Genomic DNA, 21668 nt, shown 5'->3' on the forward strand with positions numbered 1-21668 from the left:
TAAAAATTGAAGGCCTCTTTGCTATTGTAATGGAGGGGGCAAATATTTGTAATAACAGCCAACACTCTGTGCTGCTGCAGGCCTCTCTCCCTCCTCATGCAAGTGGATTATAACTATTAAGTTACAAGTAGACAGTGTGTTTGGGATCCTGCTGAAAACCACTGAAATAGGGCTATTTTTCTTGTATCCCAAATTTCAATGGCTCTTGCTCCCACTGCCCTAAGAAATCACAAATTCTGTAAGAAAAGCATTCCAGAGGAGTTCTTCAGAAAACCAGGCTCATATTTAATGCCCCTCCGACGTGGTAGAGTTGGGAGTTTACACTTAGAGAGGGCTGCCTTCTCTGCAGGTTAACTTCTCCAGACTTACACTGATGGCAGGGGCTCTCTCTTGTTCATTCAGGAAACAACACAGACTTATTTCACTGGATCCTAAATATGTTTATCACTCCATTATACTAACCTTTTGAATGAGTTGTCTTGGGTGGCTGCAAATCATCATTTAGAAGCAACTTTCTAAGATTTCAATGCTCTTGAAATCTTGAGCACTCTAGTTAAATACTTGAGATTAAGAGTCATGGTTATAATAGGTCTTGCTACAAAATTTATTTCAAGAAGAAAAAGCAAAATCCTTTGGGGTGGTTCCTGGTTTTTCTTCTTTTTCTGGTTTTTTTTTCCTTCTCCTTTTTTCACTCTTTACTCATGAAGGTGAAGGTAAAAATTGGCACTTAAACACATGACTTTCTTACTTTGGGTTGACTTTCCTTCCTTCCCCAGTGTTCCAGGACCTGTGGAGGGGGTATTCAGAAGCGTGAGGTTCTTTGCAAGCAGCGCATGGCTGATGGCAGCTTCCTGGAGCTTCCTGAGACCTTCTGTTCAGCCCCAAAACTGGCCGCCCAGCAAGCCTGCAAGAAAGATGACTGTCCCAGTGAGTGGTTTCTCTCTGAATGGACAGAGGTATGTATGGTCCTCAGGAAGAGTTAATAAAAGAGACATAAATAAAGATGAAAAGAAGGCACCCTAAATGGATATAGACAGAAGGCAAGAACAAAATGAAATAATCCTCCTAACATTATGGAGCAGTATTTTTGTAACCGTTTATACCATACCATGTGACTAACTTTTAACTAGGCTGCAGGGACACAAGTTAAGTAGCCAGCCCTTATTCAGCAATCCAAAGCATGTGATTGTAAACAGGTTCCTCGTGGAACAAAACCAGGCCTTGCTCATGCTATTTGGGCCCAGGATTCTTCTTGGAACACAGGGTTCTTCTCCCTCTATCTCCAAATGTGCCTTCCTGACCTCCCAGAACCTCTTATTCCCAGATGTTTCTAGTCTCTACTTAGTAAGGGCCAAGCCTCTCAAGTTCTTCTCTTCCAAGTTACTGGACAATAAGGAGCATGACTTATGAGGAAAAGAAGGCCAAGGAAATCTTGCCTCTTTACTGTCAGTTTTCTGGCTCCAAAACTTCAACAACTTCCCAGCAAGAGAGCTTGATTTCCTCTCTTGTCTTGCATGTAGGAAGATGATTGTATCAGCATTCACAGTTGCCTTATAATTAGGGATGTATGACCCAACTAATCTATTTGTCTCTATCATTCCCATTCTAACACTAGCATCAGTTCATTCATTTACATCAAGCTTCAGTTGATTAATTTTCAGCCCCTACACTTTTCTGAATTACCTACATATCTTCCATAGAGAAGCCCCCCCCACCTCCAATTATTGCCTCACAAACCAATTTAGCCAAGAACAAAATCACTAGGCCTGAAGTGATGTGTCAAAACCAGATTCAAGACCTTCCCTAGCATATGGTAGCATTCAAACTGGCTTTGCTGATTCCACTGCCTTCACTGTTTGATATACAGCTCACAGAATGGACTGCTGCTTGTTGAAATACAACACAGGACACTTGCTTCCACAGAGGGGGAAGCTGCCTCTGAAAATTAAGATGCCAGCTCTATCAACATAGATTCTTAGAATTCTTGTGCAATATTTAGAGGAGCTCCATCAGATGGGCCTGCTAAGGGCATTGCAATCGAGAGTTAACTTACATTGTCATATGTTTTATTTTTTATTATTTAATTGTTGTTCAAGTATAGCTGTCTCCATTTATCCCCACCACTCCCCCTCAGCCCAGCCATCCCCTCTCCCCACCCTTGATCCAACCCCTCTTTGATTTTGTCCATGTGTCCTTTGTACATGTTCCTGAAAACCCTTCCCCTTCCCCCCTTTATCCCCTCCCACCTCCCCTCTGGTTACTGTCAGTTTGTTCTTAATTTCAGTGTCTCTGGTTGTATTTTTCTTTCTTGTTTGTTTTGTTGATTAGGTTCTACTTATAGGTAATATCACATGGTAGATTTTATAATTTAGCAGTAAAATTGCCTTCTAGTGGTATCTTACCCCAACATGTCTCAGAAGAGTAAATGTCATGTTTCAGAAACAGGATAAAAGAAAAAAGTGTGTAGAATGAGCATATGTGTGTGTGCATGTGTGCATACATGAACATGGCAGTGACAGTTTTTTCATGGAATGTTGATTTGGGGTATGGCATTATATATGAAAACAAAACAAATATAGCAGTGCAGGATGGAGCCCACATGTATTTAGCAAGTAAGTGGCTCTAGATGAAGACCCCCTCCCAGGGTGTATTGCAAAAGGCATTGCTTTCCCACATCCACCGGTGATAGTCTGCCATGAGTGGGATGCTGCCTGTGTGATTATAATTGTCCTCCCCTATTCCTGGACTTTGTAATCTCTGAGCATATGGGACACAATTGAGAAAACATTATTCTTGGCCTGCAGATTTGAAGGATGGACGCTTATGGTTAGGCATTCAGGAAAGGAGACTGCTGGAATGAGGTCCCATGGGACCCATTAAGTAAAGCAGACCCTTAGTACAGTGCCATGTCTGGTGAAGAGTTGAGGCTGACAGGCAAACTTAGGTTCTAATGCTGACTCTGCTCCTGTACTTACTGGTTGTACTATTTTGCATTCCCACCAGCAATGTATGGAGTCTCTAATATAACCTCTCAATCATTCCTGTTCCTGTTGGCCTAGTTACTTGACCTTTTTGAGATAATAATAATGTCTACCTTGACGGTTATCAGGAGGCTTAAATTAAGTGATGCATATAAAGTACTTTGTGCCTAGTAAAAGTTAACCATAATTATTGTTATGATTCTCTTCCATCCTCCTGCTCCTTGTGAGGGAGAGTTCATAAAAGGAAGACTTATCTTAATGGGCCGGAAGCAGGGTCCTGATGGAGACCGCCCCAGCCTTTGCCAGTCTTCCTAAGAAAAGGAACTTGCATTTGAGAAACTAGGAATAGTTAAGCCCTTACCCAAGGAGTGTTATTATGTTTTGAGTTATCTGGGTTGATGACTGGAAATTCCAAACACTGTTGAGGAGCTGAGAATGACAGGAAGTAGCATCACTGATTTGCTGGGATGAAACTCACACTGGTGCTGGACGAGAGTGCTCCTGCAGAGGTTCAGAGGCTCCAGTTGGCCCTGTCATCCCAACAGCCCTTCTCTGGGCCCTGTGGCTGAGATAAGACATGCATTCCACACCCCCACAAGACCCCTTGGAGAAAGGAAGACCTGGATGATCTACGAGCACTTTTATCCTCCACTATCTGGCTCAGTCTCATGGTTACTGCACAGAATCCCTGAGAGACAGAGTTAAGCCAAAGGTTTAGACACTTCAAATAAAATTACTCTCAGATTCTATTCTGAGCGTAAGACACTCAGAAGACCTTACATTTTTTAATTTAAAAGAAACCCTCCCATCTCCCGAAAGAGTTGCCTAGTAAATATTTTAAGTCATATATTTAAGAAAGTTTTCCCCCACCAAAAAAAAAAAAAGAAAAGAAATTAAATCCTAGTAGTAAATTTCAAAGCTAGAAGGAACATAGAAGCTCCTATAGCCTAGTTGTTCTTTTAAAAATTAAAGTCACAGAACTTTGTTTTAGGTTGACATGTTACTGTGAAGCCAAAATTCTAAAGCATATGAAATCAGAGTTGTTTTGGTTGAAGTGTGGGTAGGGAGGTCCCAGATTTCCAATGGTTGAGTCTTCAGCACCCCTGAGAAGCCCCTGAATCACTTCCTCGACATAGTTATGGAACACAGTTTGAAAATCCCTGCTCTCACTTTGTTTCCCTATTTTAGAAATGTGGACGTTGAGCCCAGAGAAAGATCTAGACTTGAACAAAATTATATATCAATCTCCTGACATGTGCTCTATTTTCCTATTTTTCTACGTAGCAGCACTAACATGACCACGCTTTCAAAAAGCCCAGGCCCTTTACCTCCTTCCCACCTGACCCTTGGATTTGTGCTGCCACCCACAATAAAATCAGGGCCAGTGGGTCTGGAGTCTACGATCAGTGGGGAATACCACCACTGGGTTTGACTCTCGTCTCTGTTTTTTGCATTTTAAATGTCTTCTAGGGTAGTGTGTATCATAGAACTTTGCATGGACTAGTTTGTTTCAACAGGCTAGCATATAATACTTTAAAAGGTAATATTTGGGGGGGTTACTGTCATTTTTCAAGTTAACGTGGCACATTGCCATGACCCCAGTTCAGGCCTTTATCATCTCTAGCCTGGACTACTGTGGCAGCCTCCTTAACTGATAGCCCTACCTGCCATCCATCTCCTTCTCCCATCCCTCCCAGACACTGGTGCCAGATTAACCTTCTCAAAACACCTCTTTCATCATTCCCTTCAGTGGCTCCTCATTGCTTTATGGACCAATTCCAAACCTCCTGTCTGAAAATTAAAAATCTCCAATGTCTCTCCCAAACTACCTCTTGAACGCCTGACACTCTCCATGTGATCCTTCTGCTCTAAGAGGTTTAGCTCTGCTCCCAAACCTGCCCTGGGCTTCTGCACTGAACTGTTCTCTTTGTTCTGGATGTCCCCCTGACTCCCGTGCTTACTCCTGGTCCTCTACACCCATCCAGACTCCACCCATCTTCAAGACCTAGTAGGAAATCCCCAGTGTACCAGAAGCACTCAACAGCTGTTAGTATTAATTTTATAATACTTCACTTGCCTTTTAGTTTCGTATGTTTACTTAAATTTTTATTACTATTTAACTCTTTAAACAGCTTCACTGAGGTATAATTTGAATACTATAAAATTTAATTTAGCATAATGTTTCCAAGGTTTATTGATGTTGTAGCACATAGACCTAGATTCCTTTTTATAATAGAATGACATTCCATTGTACAGACACACCGCATTTTGTTTATCCACTTGCCAATTGGTGGATATTTGAGTTATCTCCCCCTTTTGCCTGTTATGAATATGCTGCTATGAATATTCACATACAAGTCTTTGTGTGGATCTGTGTTCTTATTTCTCTTGCATAGCTATTAGGAGTGAAATTACTGGGTCTCATGGTAAATTTATATTTAACTTTTTAAGAAATACTAAACTGTTTTTCAAGCGGGCTGTCCTGTTTATGTTTCTACCAGCAATATATGAAGGCTCTAATTTTTTCTACTTCCTCTTCAATACTTATTATTATCTGTCTTTTTTATCATGACCATTCTGGTGAATATGAAGTGGTATCTCATGGTTTTGATTTCCATTTCCCTAATATACTCTTTCATTTAAATAATGCACTTGGATTTTTTCCCTTCATTTGATAACAGTTCCTTATCATAAGGAACTACCTTGCACATCTTTTTTCTTTAGTATTTAGCACCCCACCACAGACAAAATAGATATGTGACAATTATCTGAGGCTTGACATTAAAATATTTTATTTGTGAAGAAAGGAGCCCTGGCTGGTGTAGTGCAGTGGATTGAGCATGGGCCTGAGAACCAAACGATCGTGGTTCAATTCCCAGTCAGGGCACATGCCTGGGTTGCAGGCCAGTTCCCAGCAGGGGCGCACAAGAGGCAACCATACATTGATATTTCTCTCCCTCTCTCCTTCCCTTCCCCTCTAAAGATAAATAAATAATTTTTTAAAGGAGAAAAAATTGGCATTGTCATTTCTGTGTGTAATATTTAAAACATATGATCTCATTTAATTCCCAACCTTTCAAAGCACATGAAGTGAAAATAGCCTCCAAGAGTTTAAGTAACGTGCCAGGTACTGAAATACTGAACTACATGTGAACACAGGACTCTCCAACCCTGCACTCTAGAGCCTAGGCAATACAAGTAAAACTAGTACAATATCTACGGGAAACCTAGAGTAGAATGTGGCCACATTATAGACATGTCTTTCCACATTGTCAAGTAATGAATATTTCTCTAAGTGGCTGCTTCTTTTTCATACAGCTTTCCTCAGTGATTTTGAGAACTATACAAAAGCCCATAGTCTATAGTGTCCTGCACTTACATGCACTTGGCCTTTCTTTCCCCATCAGTGTTCCACGACCTGTGGCGAAGGCACCCAGACGCGAAGTGCCGTTTGCAAGAAGGTGCTGAAAACCGGGGTCTCAACTATTGTCAATTCCTCCCTGTGCCCACCCCTGCCCTTCTCTTCATCAATTAGGCCATGCATGCTGGCAACCTGTACAAGTGAGTACCCCAGAGCTTTTGGGATGGGCAGATGAAGCCCCATGGAAGCAGGCGTAGCCACACAGGAACCTTCCCTAAACCCAGGCCAGTGGGAGATTGTTAAGCCCTGGAGGGCAGGCAGTAGGCTGGTGAGCTCAGCTGGAGATGGAAAAGGAATCTTAATTACATGTGACCAGGTGGAATTCTCTTCTCTCCTGGAGAAATAGTTTGCGAGAGGGAGAGCAGAGTTCACTTGCTGGCATATGGAGGTCTGGAAGCTGGAGGCAGCATATTACTAATGAAATCTAATGTTATCCACTCTGGGGTTTTAAACTACTCTGAACAGATTTGTTCTCTCCAGTTTTAATCCCTAGAATTATAACGCTTCTGGGCTCTCCTCCCCAGTGTAACCAGGGCCCTGGTGCTCTGCAGATGCAAAGGACAAACATTGAAAGGGGGATATTTTCCTTCCCTTTGTCCTCTGCTTCTTTTTTATGATGCTGATTTTATTAAGTCCTTTCAATGAGAGGAACTGCCTTTCCCCAGGGACCTCCCTTCATCTACAACCTTGCATCTCAGCTGCTTAGGGGCAGAAAAAGCCAGCAGGGTGAAAGCAGGTTGTACTTTAGTTTGGGACTGTGGCAGCACCTTGATGGCCCATAGCTGGTAGCCAGCTCCTCCAGGAAAACACAGGAGGTCAATGAAGGCCCAGCCAAAATCAACTCTGAAGCACTTCCATCCCCTCTTCTGCCCCTTCATCTCTCTTCCTATTCTCTTTCCCCTCACTTTTTTCCCTCTTTCTTGTCGCTGCACCTCACTCTTATTTTTCTCTTCTCTCCATTTGTCTGTCTGTCTGTCTGCCTTTTCATTCCAGGGCCCGGGCGGCCATCCACAAAGCATAGCCCACACATTGAGGCCGCAAGGAAGATATACATCCAGACCCGCAAGCAGAGGAAGCTGCACTTCGTCGTGGGTGGGTTCGCGTACCTGCTCCCCAAGACTGCTGTGGTGCTCCGGTGCCCCACACGGCGCTTCCGCAAGCCCCTCATCACCTGGGAGAAAGACGGCCAGCACCTCATCAGCTCTGCCCACGTCACCGTGGCCCCTTTTGGCTACTTAAAGATCCACCGCCTCAAGCCCTCTGATGCGGGTATCTACACCTGCTCTGCAGGACCAGCCCGGGAGCAGTTCGTGATTAAGCTCATTGGAGGCAACCAGAAGCTTGTGGCCCGGCCCACGAGTCTAAGGAACGAGGAAGAGGCCCTCCGGGTGAGGAAGGCCAACCCCAAGGAGGCCCTGCAGACCCACAAACACCAGAACGGAATCTTTTCTAATGGCAGCAAGGCTGAGAAGCGGGGCCTCACTGCGGACCCAGGGAGCCACTATGACGACCTTGTCTCTCGGCTGCTAGAGCAGGGGGGCTGGCCTGGAGAGCTCCTGGCCTCCTGGGAGGTCCAGGACTCTACAGAGAGGAACACGTCCTCGGAGGAGGATCCGAATGCTGAGCAGGCCCTCCTGCACCTGCCCTTCACCATCGTGACTGAGCAGCAGCGCCTAGACGACATCCTCCGGAACCTCTCCCAACAGCCAGATGAGCTTCGTGATGTCTACAGCAAGCACCTGGTGGCCCAGCTGGCCCAGGAGATCTTCCGCAGCCATGTGGAGCACCAGGACACACTCCTCAAGCCATCTGAGCAGAGGATTCCCCCCGTGGCCATCCCACCTCGAAAACCTGTGTCCAGCTTTGCCAGCATGCTCCGGTCCTCCTCCTCTGGAGAGGCAGGGGGTGGCTCCCGCCGGCCACACCGCAAGCCCACCATCTTGCGGAAGATCTCAGCTGCCCAGCAGCTCTCTGCCTCAGAAGTGGTCACCCATCTTGGGCAGACTGTGGCCCTGGCCAGCGGGACGCTGAGTGTGCTTCTACACTGTGAAGCCATAGGCAATCCCCGACCTACTATCAGCTGGGCCAGGAATGGAGAAGAGGTTCAGTTCAGTGACAGGTAAGCCTTACAGTTACCTGGCCTAGGAAGGGAAGGGGGGAAAAGGGCCACATCTTTCCAAGGCACCTTATTCACTCTTCTTTCAAGGTGTTTCTGAGGGTAGGACTCAGAGCCCTGGGCTCAGGGATCACAAACTGGGTTTCAAACCCTCTGTCTGCAATTACAGACTGTTGGAGCAGACAGGTATTTAATTTCTCGAAACTGTACAGTCCCATCTTTATAAGGAAATAGCAACAATGCCTACCCACCCTGATCGCTGTAGGATCCCAAAGATTAATGAGATACTCATGGGATAGCTTTGAACTTTTGGTAGAAAGTGATAGTTTCAGGACAAGGCATTGTTACATTGCCACCTTGTGAGATGAACTACTGGGTTGGCCAAAAAGTCTGTTACATTTTTTTCTAAAAAGTAAAAGACACTTTTTTATTTTCACCAGTAACTTTATTGATTTGGATAGTTTGAGTATGTTGGCTATCTCCCGTGATTGGCTTTTAGTGGATAGAGCTCAGGGCTGCTGCTAAACATCTTCCAATGCATAAGACAGCCCCACACCAAAGAATTATTTGGCCAAACTGCCAATAGTACCAAGAAACCTCACAAACCACTTTTCACATGTTCAAACAGTCACACCACCTTCTCCATACACTGCACAAATCTTTTTTTGTATTTCAGTTGCATTTTTACCTTTCTTGAAATAATAGGCATAACACACCAAAAATGTCGCTAATCTTCTTCCATCTTCAATATTAAAATGGCTGCACAAAAATTCACCAATTTTTTTAAATGCATGAGGATATGACAACTGTCACAATACAATCTAACAAAATTGTTCCAACTGTAGTTAAAGCAACTTAGCACTACTGGAGCCATCATATGGGGGGAAAAATGCAATGAACTTTTTGGCCAACCCAGTATTGTCCATCCAGACCTTGTCTTCGTGTGTGTGGTCTCCAGGGCTGGGGAAAGTGCAGCCAGCACTTGCTGCTCCTCATGGGTGAGCCTGTCCTCTGTTCGGGCTGGGCAAGGCTGTTTGTTCCAGAAAGCTTTTATTCCCATCGGACCTGTGGTTAATTATCTTGGTATCTCTTGGTGTCTCTGTTCTGATGGGGTGACAGAATGTATTACTTATGGGTTTCCTTGAGCCATAGCCGTTGGCAATGTAAGGTCAAGAGCAGTGTTAGAAGTAATGATAATAATATTTTTGAATACCATGTGCCAAGCACTCTGCCATGCTTTCTACATATATTGCCTCTTTTAATGTTTACAGTGACCCTGATGACAATAATTATAGCTACCATTAATTAAGTAGTGATTACCTGCCACACAAGTGTGAACTCTTTTTTTTAAGATTTTATTTATTTATCTTTAGAGGGGAAGGGAAGGAGAGAGGGAGAGAAATATCAATGTATGGTTGCCTCTCCTGTGTCCCCTGCTGGGAACTGGCCTGCAACCCAGGCATGTGCCCTGACTGGGAATTGAACCTGGATACTCTGGTTCTCAGGCCCATGCTCAATCCACTGAGCTACACCAGCCAGGGCAAGTGTGATATGTGCCCCATGTCACTGAATTTTAACAGTAGCCCTGAGTAGTGGGTACAATTTTTATCCACACTTTACAGAAGAGAACACAAAGTCAAGCAACCTGCCAAAGATCATATTTATTAGTTGGTAGAGCCAAGATATATGACAAAAGTAGAATAAATAATTACTTGAAGAACCATAGACTATGGATGGAAGAGGAGCCTTTAAGGTCCTCCAGTTCAGAGTCCTCAATTCAACTTCTTATTATCTCTGAATCCATATAGAATGCTCTTTTCATTAAATATATTTCTAAACACTATTGTTTGGCTACCCTCTTCTCTGGTTTGCTAGCTTTAGGTGGAAAAGGAAACAAGCCAGGATTTATGGTGCCAGGCAATGTGCTGGGTTTATTTCTGTGTAACTGCACTTGTTATTTCAACAATCTGCAACATTGACATACATTATCCTCTGGTTTTGCATAGAAAACCAAAATACAATGACTAACCCAAGATCATGTTAGTCTGACCTTAGAGCCTGACTGAGGATATGATATCAAGTTTATATGATTCCAAAGAGTAGTGATTTGATGAACTAAAGTGACGTCTACCCTGACTGCATCTTTTGTGCCTTTAATTTGTCAATATTGCCTCTCTGCCTTACTACTTACAAATAGCTTTAATAACAATGCTAAGTGTTTTTCTATGTGCTCTTACTATATACCAGACCACTGTGCTTAGTGTTTCTAAGACATTGTCACTTAATATTTTTTTTAAAGCCTATGGAGCAAGTCCTACTATTGTTACCACACATTGATAAGAAAGCTGAGGTGCAGATGGTGGACCCACACAGAAGCACAGAGACAAGGCGGGAACACAGGCAGCATGTTGGAGAGCTTGTGCTCCTAACATCACCATTGCTTGTAGCTGGGTCCTCCCCAGCTCGTACTTTCCGTGATCAGCTTAACTGCTATGATCCCTGCAATTCTTTCCAGAAATCTTTATAACAAATTTGTGGGTCAAGCTAAAGTTGCAGTAGATTCCCCAGAGGCCACTGGGACACTGAGAGGCAGCTCATGTCAGGTCTCCAGAATGATGGGGGCTGGCTGGGAGTGGTGCCCTGGTGCTCAGGGTGGAGTCCGGGGGTGGAACTCCACTGGAACTCACCTCTGTCAGTGCACTCGTCTTGCCCAAATCATGTCATGTCCTCCACCAGCAAGCCAGTTTCTCAAGTGTAAGTACCATTTTATTCATATCCCCTGGGCTTGTTGCCCAGGTTTGCTGCCAGTAGGATCGAAGGGAGTAGTGACTGGCTATGTAGGGAAAAGGTGAGAATTAACATTTCTTGACTAAATATTGATATGCACACTGTGCCTCACAGGTTAGCAACTTTCATGGCCATCATCTTAGTTAATGTCTGTGTGAGATATAAGCTGTGATCCCTACTTCAGAGATGGGGAAACCAAGGCCCCTGGAGTTAAGAAACTTGACAATATTAGATAAACTAGTGAAAGGCAGAATCTAGAGGTCAGATTCAAAGCCAGTTCTGCCCAACCCAAGCCCATGCTATTTGAGCAAATGAGTACATTTATACTTTTATGTATCGGTACTTTGCCAGAGATCCCAAGTTTCCTCAAGACCCTTGTTGATTTCTGTCCTTTATTTTCAGGACCCTTTCCTTTGAATAGCACCTACCTCCTGTTAGAAAGCTGTAGAACAAGACAGGCCATTAGGAAGAAGGAGTGGGTCCTTCGGACTCCCCTGTGCTGTGCCTGGAACTGCAGGGCTGACTCAGAAGTCCCGACAATTCCCTTGAGTGCTGCAGAATTTTTAATGATTTTTTTTTAATTTAATGAGTTTTTAATGAAATCCAAAGGTCATGGCCCATTTAAGTCATCTGGTGACCAAAGAGAAGATATGGAAGGAGCTAGATGAGGACTGAGGGCTTCAGGCTGATCTTGCCAGGGCCCTTCTCTTTCCATGACCTTAGTCCTAGTGTTTCAGAAATGAAGGGGGTTGTCCCAGATCACCTCTGAAGTCCTTTCCACCACCTCCTTCACTCACTCGCAGAAGGTCGCAGAAGGTCACAGAAGGTGAAAACCCACATGGCGACAGGGGACGGGGAGAGCCCGCAGTGCAGTAACTCTGAAATTGGCTGCACACGTCGTTTCCGAGTACCCCACAACATGGGCTCATTGATCGCGTGAGTTCGGGACACGCTCACTAAAAGCCAAACAGACATATTTACTGCTGGGCTTTACTTCTATTTTTCATATAGTGCTCGTTTTTTATTATAAAAGTAAGAAAGCGACCATAAAACAATACAAATAATACCTAAATCTATAAAGTGAAAATGCCAAGTCTCCCTCAGCCCCCTGTTTCCCAGAGGCTGTCAGTCTTCATAATCTGGTATACATCCTTTTAGAATTTTTATATGTTTCATTAGAGTATGTATTATAAATGTACACAAATAAAGTTTGGGTTTTTTTAATGGGCTATTACTCATGCTTAGAAATTTGATCTAATTGTATGCACCAACATGTCAGAAGAACATTTCAGAAGAGTATGCAGAAATTTATATTATCTTTTTAAACAGGTGATTACTGTTCTTAAAGGCAGTTAACTATCCCCCAAATCAAAGCTATTTTTGTTTTTCCCTTTTCTAACCCTTCAAGCATTCCAACATGTTGTGACTTTCCAGGTAGACAATATAGTATGAGTGTTTTCCAAGTAATTCTTTGATCAATGAAAAATTTTTTGGCCTAGTAATCTCAGGAATACCAATAATTGTTGAAGTAGGACTTAGAAACACTATTATGTCTTTTAATTTTCACTTTAGCAGGCATCGCAAGCCTAACTGTAAAGACTTTCAGATTAAAAAAAGTTTCAGCAGCATCTTGCTAGAGAAAGATGCAGGGCAGCCAGGTTGGAAAGGTACTGAAGGTGTTAGGCCTAGGACAGCAGAGGGCAAATTCTGCCTCTTCAGTCACTGGGTCACCGGTGGGGTGGGAGTGGGAGTGAGGAGCAGCATTAGGAGGGAAAGCACATGAGGAGCATGGCCAAATAGAGTTTTACAGTAGCTTCCATTGTCAAGATTTTTTCTAGACCTGTCCTTGACAGAGCTTTTTAATGCAGGTTAATGCCACGAGGTAGGAAAAGACAACAGATTTTTGTTTCTGATTTTTGACGTCCTAATTTTTTCATTTTACTTAAAAGATGAGTAAGAAATTTGGCTGGAGTTGTGTTTCTATACAGTTTTCCAAGTACTTTTTGAGAAAAGAAAGGGAGTGAATCTGCACAGAGCATGCACAAGGCTCAGAACTGCCACTGGGACAGCTTTGCCGTGGGCTGTTTGTGACCTCTCTTGCGTGGGGTTTCAATGCTTGTCACCGTTACTGTGTTCAGCAGTGGTTCAGAAATGTCCATTTGTTTTCAAACAGGGAAGTGCCGAAACGCCCCGTTTGTAGTTCAGTTAATCTGGTTTTGCTTAGTACCCAAATGTGTCTTTCTGAAAGAGTCTGCAAGACCCAGCTGGCTGTTGGTTGGAAGGACTTTTGCAGTGTATTCACAGATACTCTAAACAGCCTGAACCAGAAAGCTAGGTAGAGTTAGGATTGAGGATTTATTCTGAGTACCACAGGGACATTTTGGAGGCCGTTAGACAAGAACTTAAACAATCTGATTGCCATTTTTATAGACTCACACTGGCTATTTTGTGGCCAGTGTAGAGGAGCATGAGTGGAAGCGGGTTGGGGGCGGCTCTTTGCACTCATCCCTTCAACCCCACAAATACCTGCTGAGTGTTAGATAGCATGAGAGGCACCAGACAGTGAGAGGTTAAATAAGGCAAGATCCCTCCCGTCAGAAACTAAGAGACACGCAAGTGCTGGTGGAGGATAAAGTCACTTAGGCCCCAAGTTTGTATTAAACTCCAATGGGCAGAACACTTCTCTTCTAACTTTTAAAAGTGGATAGGGGAGGGGTTCTCAAATTCAGCATTACCAGGACATGTTAGAAATGCTGACTGCTCTATCCAACCCTGCCCCAGAAATTCTTTCTGTGGCAGAGCTCCATAATTTGCACTTTAACAAGCATACCCAGTGACTCTGAGACCTGAGGTTCAAGGACCATCGTTAAGAAGTGCTGAGAAAGAAAAAGGGAGGAAGGTGAACCTCGGAGTAGAATTATACACTTGTTATTAGTTATTTTAAAAGAGTTGGTAGATACCCATTGAAAGAGAAGTATTCTAGCCTCGCTTCATGGGCCTGGCGCCTTAACAGTGCCTGAGTGGCTTAAAATATTATTCTTATAGCCCTAAAGCAGCCAACTTACACCCTAGAAATATTTCACATGTAGAAGGCCATCTTAGGTACCCTCTGCCAAGGTTGTTAATTATGAAATTTTTAAAGTTTTACTTAACAGTTCCACTCAGTTTATAATAAAATTGGCTTCTGTTTGCCCACCTTGTAGTCCACGGCTGCACACAGCATACACTTCTCCTGGGAAAAGGCTCCCAGACCCCTCCCCCAAAAAACGTTATTTCTTGTTTGTTAAAAAGAAGCAAGTTGTCTCTCCCAATATTCCTTATATAATCTGGTCTGTCAGCATTCTACGGAGACTAAGCACTTCTTCCTAAAAACAAGTTTCTGCCACTTTAGAAACTACACACACTTGGTTTGCTTCTTACTTCTCTGGATATTTTTTCTCAGTCACCTTTGTGAGTTTCTCGTCCTCTCCCCAACTCTCATCTACCTGCTTAGGGGTCTCCCTGTACACATAATAATGATTCTTGTGGCCCACACTTCCCCCCATGTGCCATTGATTCTCATATATCGAACACCACACCAAGTCTCTCTTCTGACTCAGGTGCAAAACTGTCTACTGGATGGACATCCCAACCCACATGCTCCACACATGGGTCAACTCACTGTATCTAAAACTAAACTCCTGCCCTGGCTGGTGTAGCTCAGTGGATTGAGCGCAGGCCTGCGAACCAGAGTATCGTGGTTTGATTCCCAGTAGGGGCACATGCCTGGGTTGCAGGCCAGTTCCCAGTGGGGCACACGAGAGGCAACCACACATTGATATTTCTCTCTTTCCCTACCCCTCTGAAGATAAATAAATAAAAAATCTTTAAAAATAAAAAAATAAAAATAAACTCCTAAAACCCTGTCTCAGTAAAGTAAACCCCATCCATCCAGCTTCCTGAGCCAAAATATTTCGAGTCTGTTCTAGCTTCTCTGTGGTTCTTACATCCTTTCACTTTTCTCTGTTCTCACTGACTTACTTTGGTTTAGCTGTGTCGGCTCCAGATGACTCCAACAGCCCCCTAATTCATATTTGATTTCTCTAGACCAGGGATTGGCAAATTATAGCCAGTGGCTTTTGCACTTTTTAAAGGGTTATTAAGAATGGCTTTTAAAGAGTTATTTAAAGAGCCATTGAAATTGAGCCCAGAGCTGTTAAGTTAACTGACTCAAGGTCTCACACTTAGTAGGTGTTACAGCCTGGATTTGAAGCCAGGATACTTAAGCGTTATTAAAAGAATAAATTTTAAATTTTTTAAAACAGACAAACAAGAAGTAGAATATATAACAGAGACCACCATAGGTGGCCCTCAAAGCCTAAAATATTTACGATTTGTCCTATTACAGAAAAGATTTACTGATTCCTGCTCTAGATCACCTGACATCTACTGCCAAAGCATCCTTCCAGAAAACCTGTCCATGGAGTAGTCATGCTTAAAATGTTTTAATAGTTTACCATCACATGAGGATAAGTTCCAACTGCCTTTGAATGATACAGAACGCCTGACATCTACCTGCCTCTGTCACTTCATATCTCACCACGCCCCCACCTCACCCCACTGAGCTCTGCCCTTCAGTGGTACCCAATTACTTGCTGTTTACAAATGTGCCTGGAGCCTTCTGACCCACTTTGTCTGCCCAATTCTACCCTTCTGTACAGGAAGGGGGGTCAGATGACCCCCTCCACCACCTATGTAGTATCCTGTGCATAGTAGTCTATCTCAGCCCTAGCACTGTGTATCAGTTAGCTAGATGTTCTTCCACATAATCATCTGCATTATGTTCATCTTCCTCAAGGACAGTTTAAGAAAGTCTTATTTTACCTACAGTTCCAAGAACATAATAGACACTCAACATACATAAACTAATGAATAGAGGAACAGACAAACGATGGATCCCTGTAATGAGGAGGGAAGTTTCCTAATTGCTGGAGAATGGAGTTTGCATCGTTTTGCATAATTTGGATTTCCAGTATTCAACATGCAATTGTGGCAGAGTTTCAGAGGGGTCCCCACTCCCAGCTCAACCTCTCTGCCTGGCCCAAGTGTTCTCCTCTAGCGAAGGGTCAGGAAACTCTGAGCATCTGTGGCTCACAGCTGTACAATCTGAAAAGCACTGCATCGGAGTGAATAAGTGCAGAGAGTAAATACCCGAGGGCATCCTTTCTCCCATAACATTCAGGCCAGTGGAGAAATCACTATAATCATCACCAACATTTAACGAGCCCTTGCTTTGAGCTAGGCACTGTCCTAATTGTTTTACGGGCATTCATGTATTCTTACAATAACCCTTTGAGGTTACTATACCAATTTTACAAAGGTTGAAACTGAAGTGAGTGGTGGTTGCTGTGGGGAGGGGCATATGAGGGGACTAAATGCTAATGGAAAAAATAATACAATAAAGATTAAATTTAAAAAAAGAAATAGAAATTCAGAGATGCTAGGCTCACTTCATAAGTAGTGGCAGAAGTAGTAGAATTGGGATCTGAACTCAAAGCAGTCTGGCTCTAAGGACTATTTCTTTTTATCGATTTTAACCTCAGCTGAATACATGGACTTGCCACTGTTTTTAAAAGAAGCCACTGGGGTCAGCTAGACCAGCATAAATTAACATTCCATTTTCTGGCCAGCTGGCTTCCATCTATGAGGCTTTTGTTTTTATTTTGGCACATCTGTTTGAGGGAGAGCCTTTTCTTCTATTGAGTGCTGTACCTTTACATATACACACCCAGCTATAAGTATGCACAGTATTAGGCACATAATAGGCACTCAGTAAACATTATGATTGTTGCATCTGTGTTTGTGTCTCTTACTGTGTATGTTTACAGTGTTGATGACCTGCACCTGTATGTGTGAGCATATGCATGTTTACAGCCCTGGACCACAAGCAAAATGAAACAAACTGTTCCTTGCTTTTCAGTTACACTGTGTAAACACTGAACACTTACTCACTGGGCCATCCTACTCTCTACCACATTTGAGTTCAGACTCAGGCAAAAGCTAACACCCATTTGCATTGGACAGAGGACAACACTAGCCTAAGAATCTATGAAGTAAGTTCTCCCCACTTCTAATACCAGGAGGCTCACATAATACAGACACATGCACAAGGTGGGGCGAAAGCAGGTGTGCAGTTGTTCGTATGGACCATGATGCAACAATTAATAAATATTAATGCAAGAATAAACTGTTCCATGTATTCACAACAGTAAATCTACTTTGCCCACCCTGTATGTACAGTGCCCCTAGATCTGAATCCAACTCTAGGAATAATGCTTGTAAGGACACTGCTGATTTCACTGGAGAAAAGAAAAGCCAGATTCCCCAAATTTGGCACTAGACATTGAGTTGCAAATTGGAAAGGAAAGCTGAATGAAGATTGATCCTTTCCTCCCAAAAGTTTCTACCTTGTGATTCCTAAGCCCTTTTCTATTTTCTTCCTATCTGCGTCTGCCAGATTCCTGCTGATCATTTCCGAACACCCACTTGGTCAGGAGGAATGACCTAATGGTGCATCAGTTAGCACAGAGGACGGCCAACAGTGGTAGAAGGACAGGACGGCCAGAATCAGAGCACCTGAAGCTCAAACTCCAGTTCAAATGATTATACCTGCCCTGTAGATGAGCAAGGATATGAAGAACAGATATATCTGCGAACTGCCAGGTTCAAAATGGACACTCATTTATCAGTATCCATGTTGTCAGGCGGATCAAGGGCCAATATATCACAGTGTGCTCCAGCACATCACAAAATCAGGAGCTTTATTCTTATTTTGAGGAAAACCTAGGCAGTGGTTCTAAGAGCTGAGATACAAAGTTATCTCAGAAAACACAATGTGATAGAGAATTACCAGCCTAAATCCAGGCCATAGAAGAGGATGCTTATATTCTACTGACAGTTTGTGCTATCATTTCAGGTCTGGTAAGAAAGAAATCTGTATGTTTTAAATGCTTATACTTTCCAGAAAGCTTTGGACAACGTTCCAATGTGGTGTTGAATGGGAGATGAATTAAGGAGTGTTTGGAAGGCTCGGGAAACAGAGTATCCATAGATGGAAACTTCTCAGCCTGGAAGAGAGCATCAGATGCAAATTGCCTCTGGGGTCAATTTCAGCACCACAGTTGTGAATGATGCTAGATGTATAAGGCATAAGTACATGAAATGCAGTTTCCAAGTTCGCAGATAATATAAATCCTGGAGGCAGGGCATATAGGGAAGGAAGAATAAACCAGTTTCAATTTGGTTTGGCTTGTTTCCATTATAGAACTAAAGGAAATGGGGATGACAAATGTTTTTCCCAGCTGAAAAGTATAAGAATAGCAAGTGAGAAAAGAAAGGGCCGCATCCCAGTGAATACATAAACCTCAGCAAAAGGAGGTGGAGAGGGCAGGGGTCAGTGAATGCAAAGGTCACAGAATGACCAGCCTTCATCCGTCAGCAGAGAGCATCAGGGGACGTGAAACAATAGTGTCAGCTGGGCGGCACAGGTGGAGCTTGGAGTCAGTTACTGTCTATTCTCTGAAAGCCTAGGAGGTCTCAAAATGTCCCCAGAGCAGTTAACTTCTTCTTCCTAGAAAAATGGTCCGAACAAATGGCAGGGTTCCTAAGAAGTAATTAACATTTTTGTCATAAATGAGGAAAGCACTGAAACGAACCACAGGTGAAAATTCCTCCATGTTCTAGGTCAGGGACAGCAAATTTTTCTTGTAAAAGACCAGAAAGTAAACACTTGAGGCTTTTTAGGTCATCCTAGCTCCAGCTCAGCAACTCAGCTCTGCCACTGAAGCATGAAAGCAGCCATAGAAAATACTGGAACTGGTGTGGCAATGTTCCAATAAAACTTTATTTGCAAATGCTGCTGACAGCTGACTGAAGTTTGATGATCCCTGTCCCGGAGTCAGAGTCATTTTATGCCGAGGTTTGTAGTTTGAAATGAACTACCCAGTAAGCAGATAAAACTGCCCATATTAGCAAATGCACGCCTTCATGAATTTCTGAACAGAATGAAACCAAACAGTTTGGCAAGAAGTATTAGAACAGGGTTAAGAATGTGTGGTCAGGTGGCCTTTCCCATTCCAAAAATATTTTCTATACTTCCACCTGGAGCAATCATGAAGCTTCCAGCATTAAATAACTTTTAGTTGGCAATTACATTAAAAACAGCAAAAGTTTTGAAAAGTTGCCTTAGCCAAATGGTGATATGAAACTCTTCATGAACCTTAAATCTGCACCCCAAAATATCTGTACAAGAGAAAGTTCTCTCTTGCAAGTCTCTGGGCTACTATAATTTGGGGGTTCAGGAAAAAGTTTTGCTCATAGAGAAGTTCTGATCATAACATTTTTTCCCTTCAACCTCAAGTTCTTTAAAATCTAAAATATTCTTATTAGTGATTGTCCATTTCCCCAAGCAACTACAAACCTTGGCACAATTGCCTCCACCAAAATGAAGCCAAGCCACATGACTTCTTATTAGGCCCCGGTGAATGCCTTGAATATAGTCAGTTTTTTAAAAGGTCGGAGGTCACTCCCCATTCCTGTTTCCTCCTTGTGCACTAGCTGAACAAGTTACTTCACTGAGCTGCTTTTTTTCTCTCTAAAATGGGAGAATAATGTCAATCTGGTAATACGATAGAGTAAAATTATATAAAGCTTATATACTTGCCTAACAAATATTGGTGCCTGCTCTCCCTTTATGGTAGATTTCATTATCCTTATCTAAGGAATCCCTAAAGGGGGGAAAAATCTGCATTATACAGTAGAGAAAGTCCCCAACAGCTGCTCCTGAGAGTTTGGAGCTCATGTTCTTTGCACAGCCTCCCTTACGTTGGCTTCTTTGCTTCTAAACCTACCTTTTTCCAACTCTTTTTTTTTTTGCTCTTATTTATATACATTTGTGCAATTGCAGGTTTTTCTTTCTTAAATGTTTTCGCATTCCAGTATCTGGCTAATAGTGTTAACACAGTTATGGAAATAAATAGTTGTCCTCATTCAGAGATTCCTGAGTCAAGAGTAGAAGCCAGTCAGTGAGCATCGTGGCCACAGCCCTCTGCCCCCTTTATCACTCCCAGTGCTGGGGGGAGGGATGTGCATTGCTCACTCCCCGCTTCCTCACACAGCAGACCCCTTGCTCCCTCCCCATACCCATGATTGGCTTCCTTCCTTGAAACCCCTACAATTCTCAGTTATCACCTACGTCAAAACAATGTCTCACAACATGCAGAATAGATAGGCTCAGACATGAAGAGTGAATGACAGTGCTGACGGTGCCATCAACAACCTGCACCTGCACAGTTTTTTACCACAGCTCAGGCACTTTTCTATGTTCTTAGAGTACCTGAGCTCATGCAGAACATTCCCAACAACCCTAGAAAGGTACTATAATTTTTCACCTTCTATAAATGGGGAAACCGTGTGACCGAGAACCTACATAAATTACCATATTTTGCCATGAACAATGCTCACCCACGTTATTGGCCTGAACTTTCAGGAAAAAAAAAATCTCACATTTTAACTTTGTAACTCAATTTCTATTTATTTATATTTACATACTTGTTTTTGTATTGTAAAGGAATTTTAGCACTTATTTTTGAACATATGGATATCATCATTGCTTTCTAGAGTTACATTTTTAACACATAAGCATAAATAAAAGAATTTAAAACATTTATATTGATACAGAATTAGTACTACCCATGTATAATGCACATCCTTATTTTTCCCTCAAAAATTTGGGCCAAAAACTGTGCATTCTACATGGCAAAATATAGTACATGCCCAGCTACAAAGTGTTGCAGCTAGGGCCGGAAATCAGCCGCATGCTCTTCAGTCTGGGCTGTTAACCACTGTGCTACATTGTCAGCATGATTATTTTCAGTTCTGTTATTCTGAAGGTAACTGAACAAGTGTTCATGTAGAATTTATTCAGCATGCCAGCATTTTGCTGAATACTGAAAAGGGGAATATGAAAGAAGTAAAAGGACTTCCACCAAAATGGAGGTGTAGGTGGAGACGCTGTGCCTCCTCCCACAACCAAGTTTAAAAACAACAAAGTTTTAGCAACAAAAATGCAGCCAAAACCACAGAAAATTGAACTTCACGGAAGTTCAACAACAAACCCTTTAGCCAAACTAGTAGGAGGGGCAGAGCCAGCAGCAGAGTGGGGTTGGGCAGGAAAGATCCACCAGACCAACCCGGGTGCATGACCCAGGTGCATCAGCAGCCATGGGCGGATCCCAGGTATGGAGAAGTGGGCGGACTCACTGAGGGCTGACTCACTGAGGGCTGACCATGGTCACACATTCGAGCACGGATAAACCGGTGAAGG

At 43.0% G+C, this 21668-nt stretch overlaps 1 protein-coding gene across 1 annotated transcript in view; it reads left to right on the forward strand.

Moving 5' to 3' along the window:
• Window positions 1–21668, forward strand: part of ADAMTSL1 (ADAMTS like 1) — a 948619-nt gene that overhangs the window by 794935 nt on the left and 132016 nt on the right. The window contains exons 18-20 of the mRNA XM_053656510.1: window positions 777–956; window positions 6389–6542; window positions 7396–8521. Coding sequence (XP_053512485.1) covers window positions 777–956; window positions 6389–6542; window positions 7396–8521 — 1460 coding nt within the window. The remainder of the gene's footprint in view (window positions 1–776; window positions 957–6388; window positions 6543–7395; window positions 8522–21668) is intronic.

The sequence above is a fragment of the Artibeus jamaicensis genome, unplaced genomic scaffold (assembly GCF_021234435.1).
Source record: "Artibeus jamaicensis isolate MK-2021 breed Jamaican fruit bat unplaced genomic scaffold, CSHL_Jam_final scaffold_1964, whole genome shotgun sequence".
Classification (NCBI taxonomy): domain Eukaryota; kingdom Metazoa; phylum Chordata; class Mammalia; order Chiroptera; family Phyllostomidae; genus Artibeus; species Artibeus jamaicensis.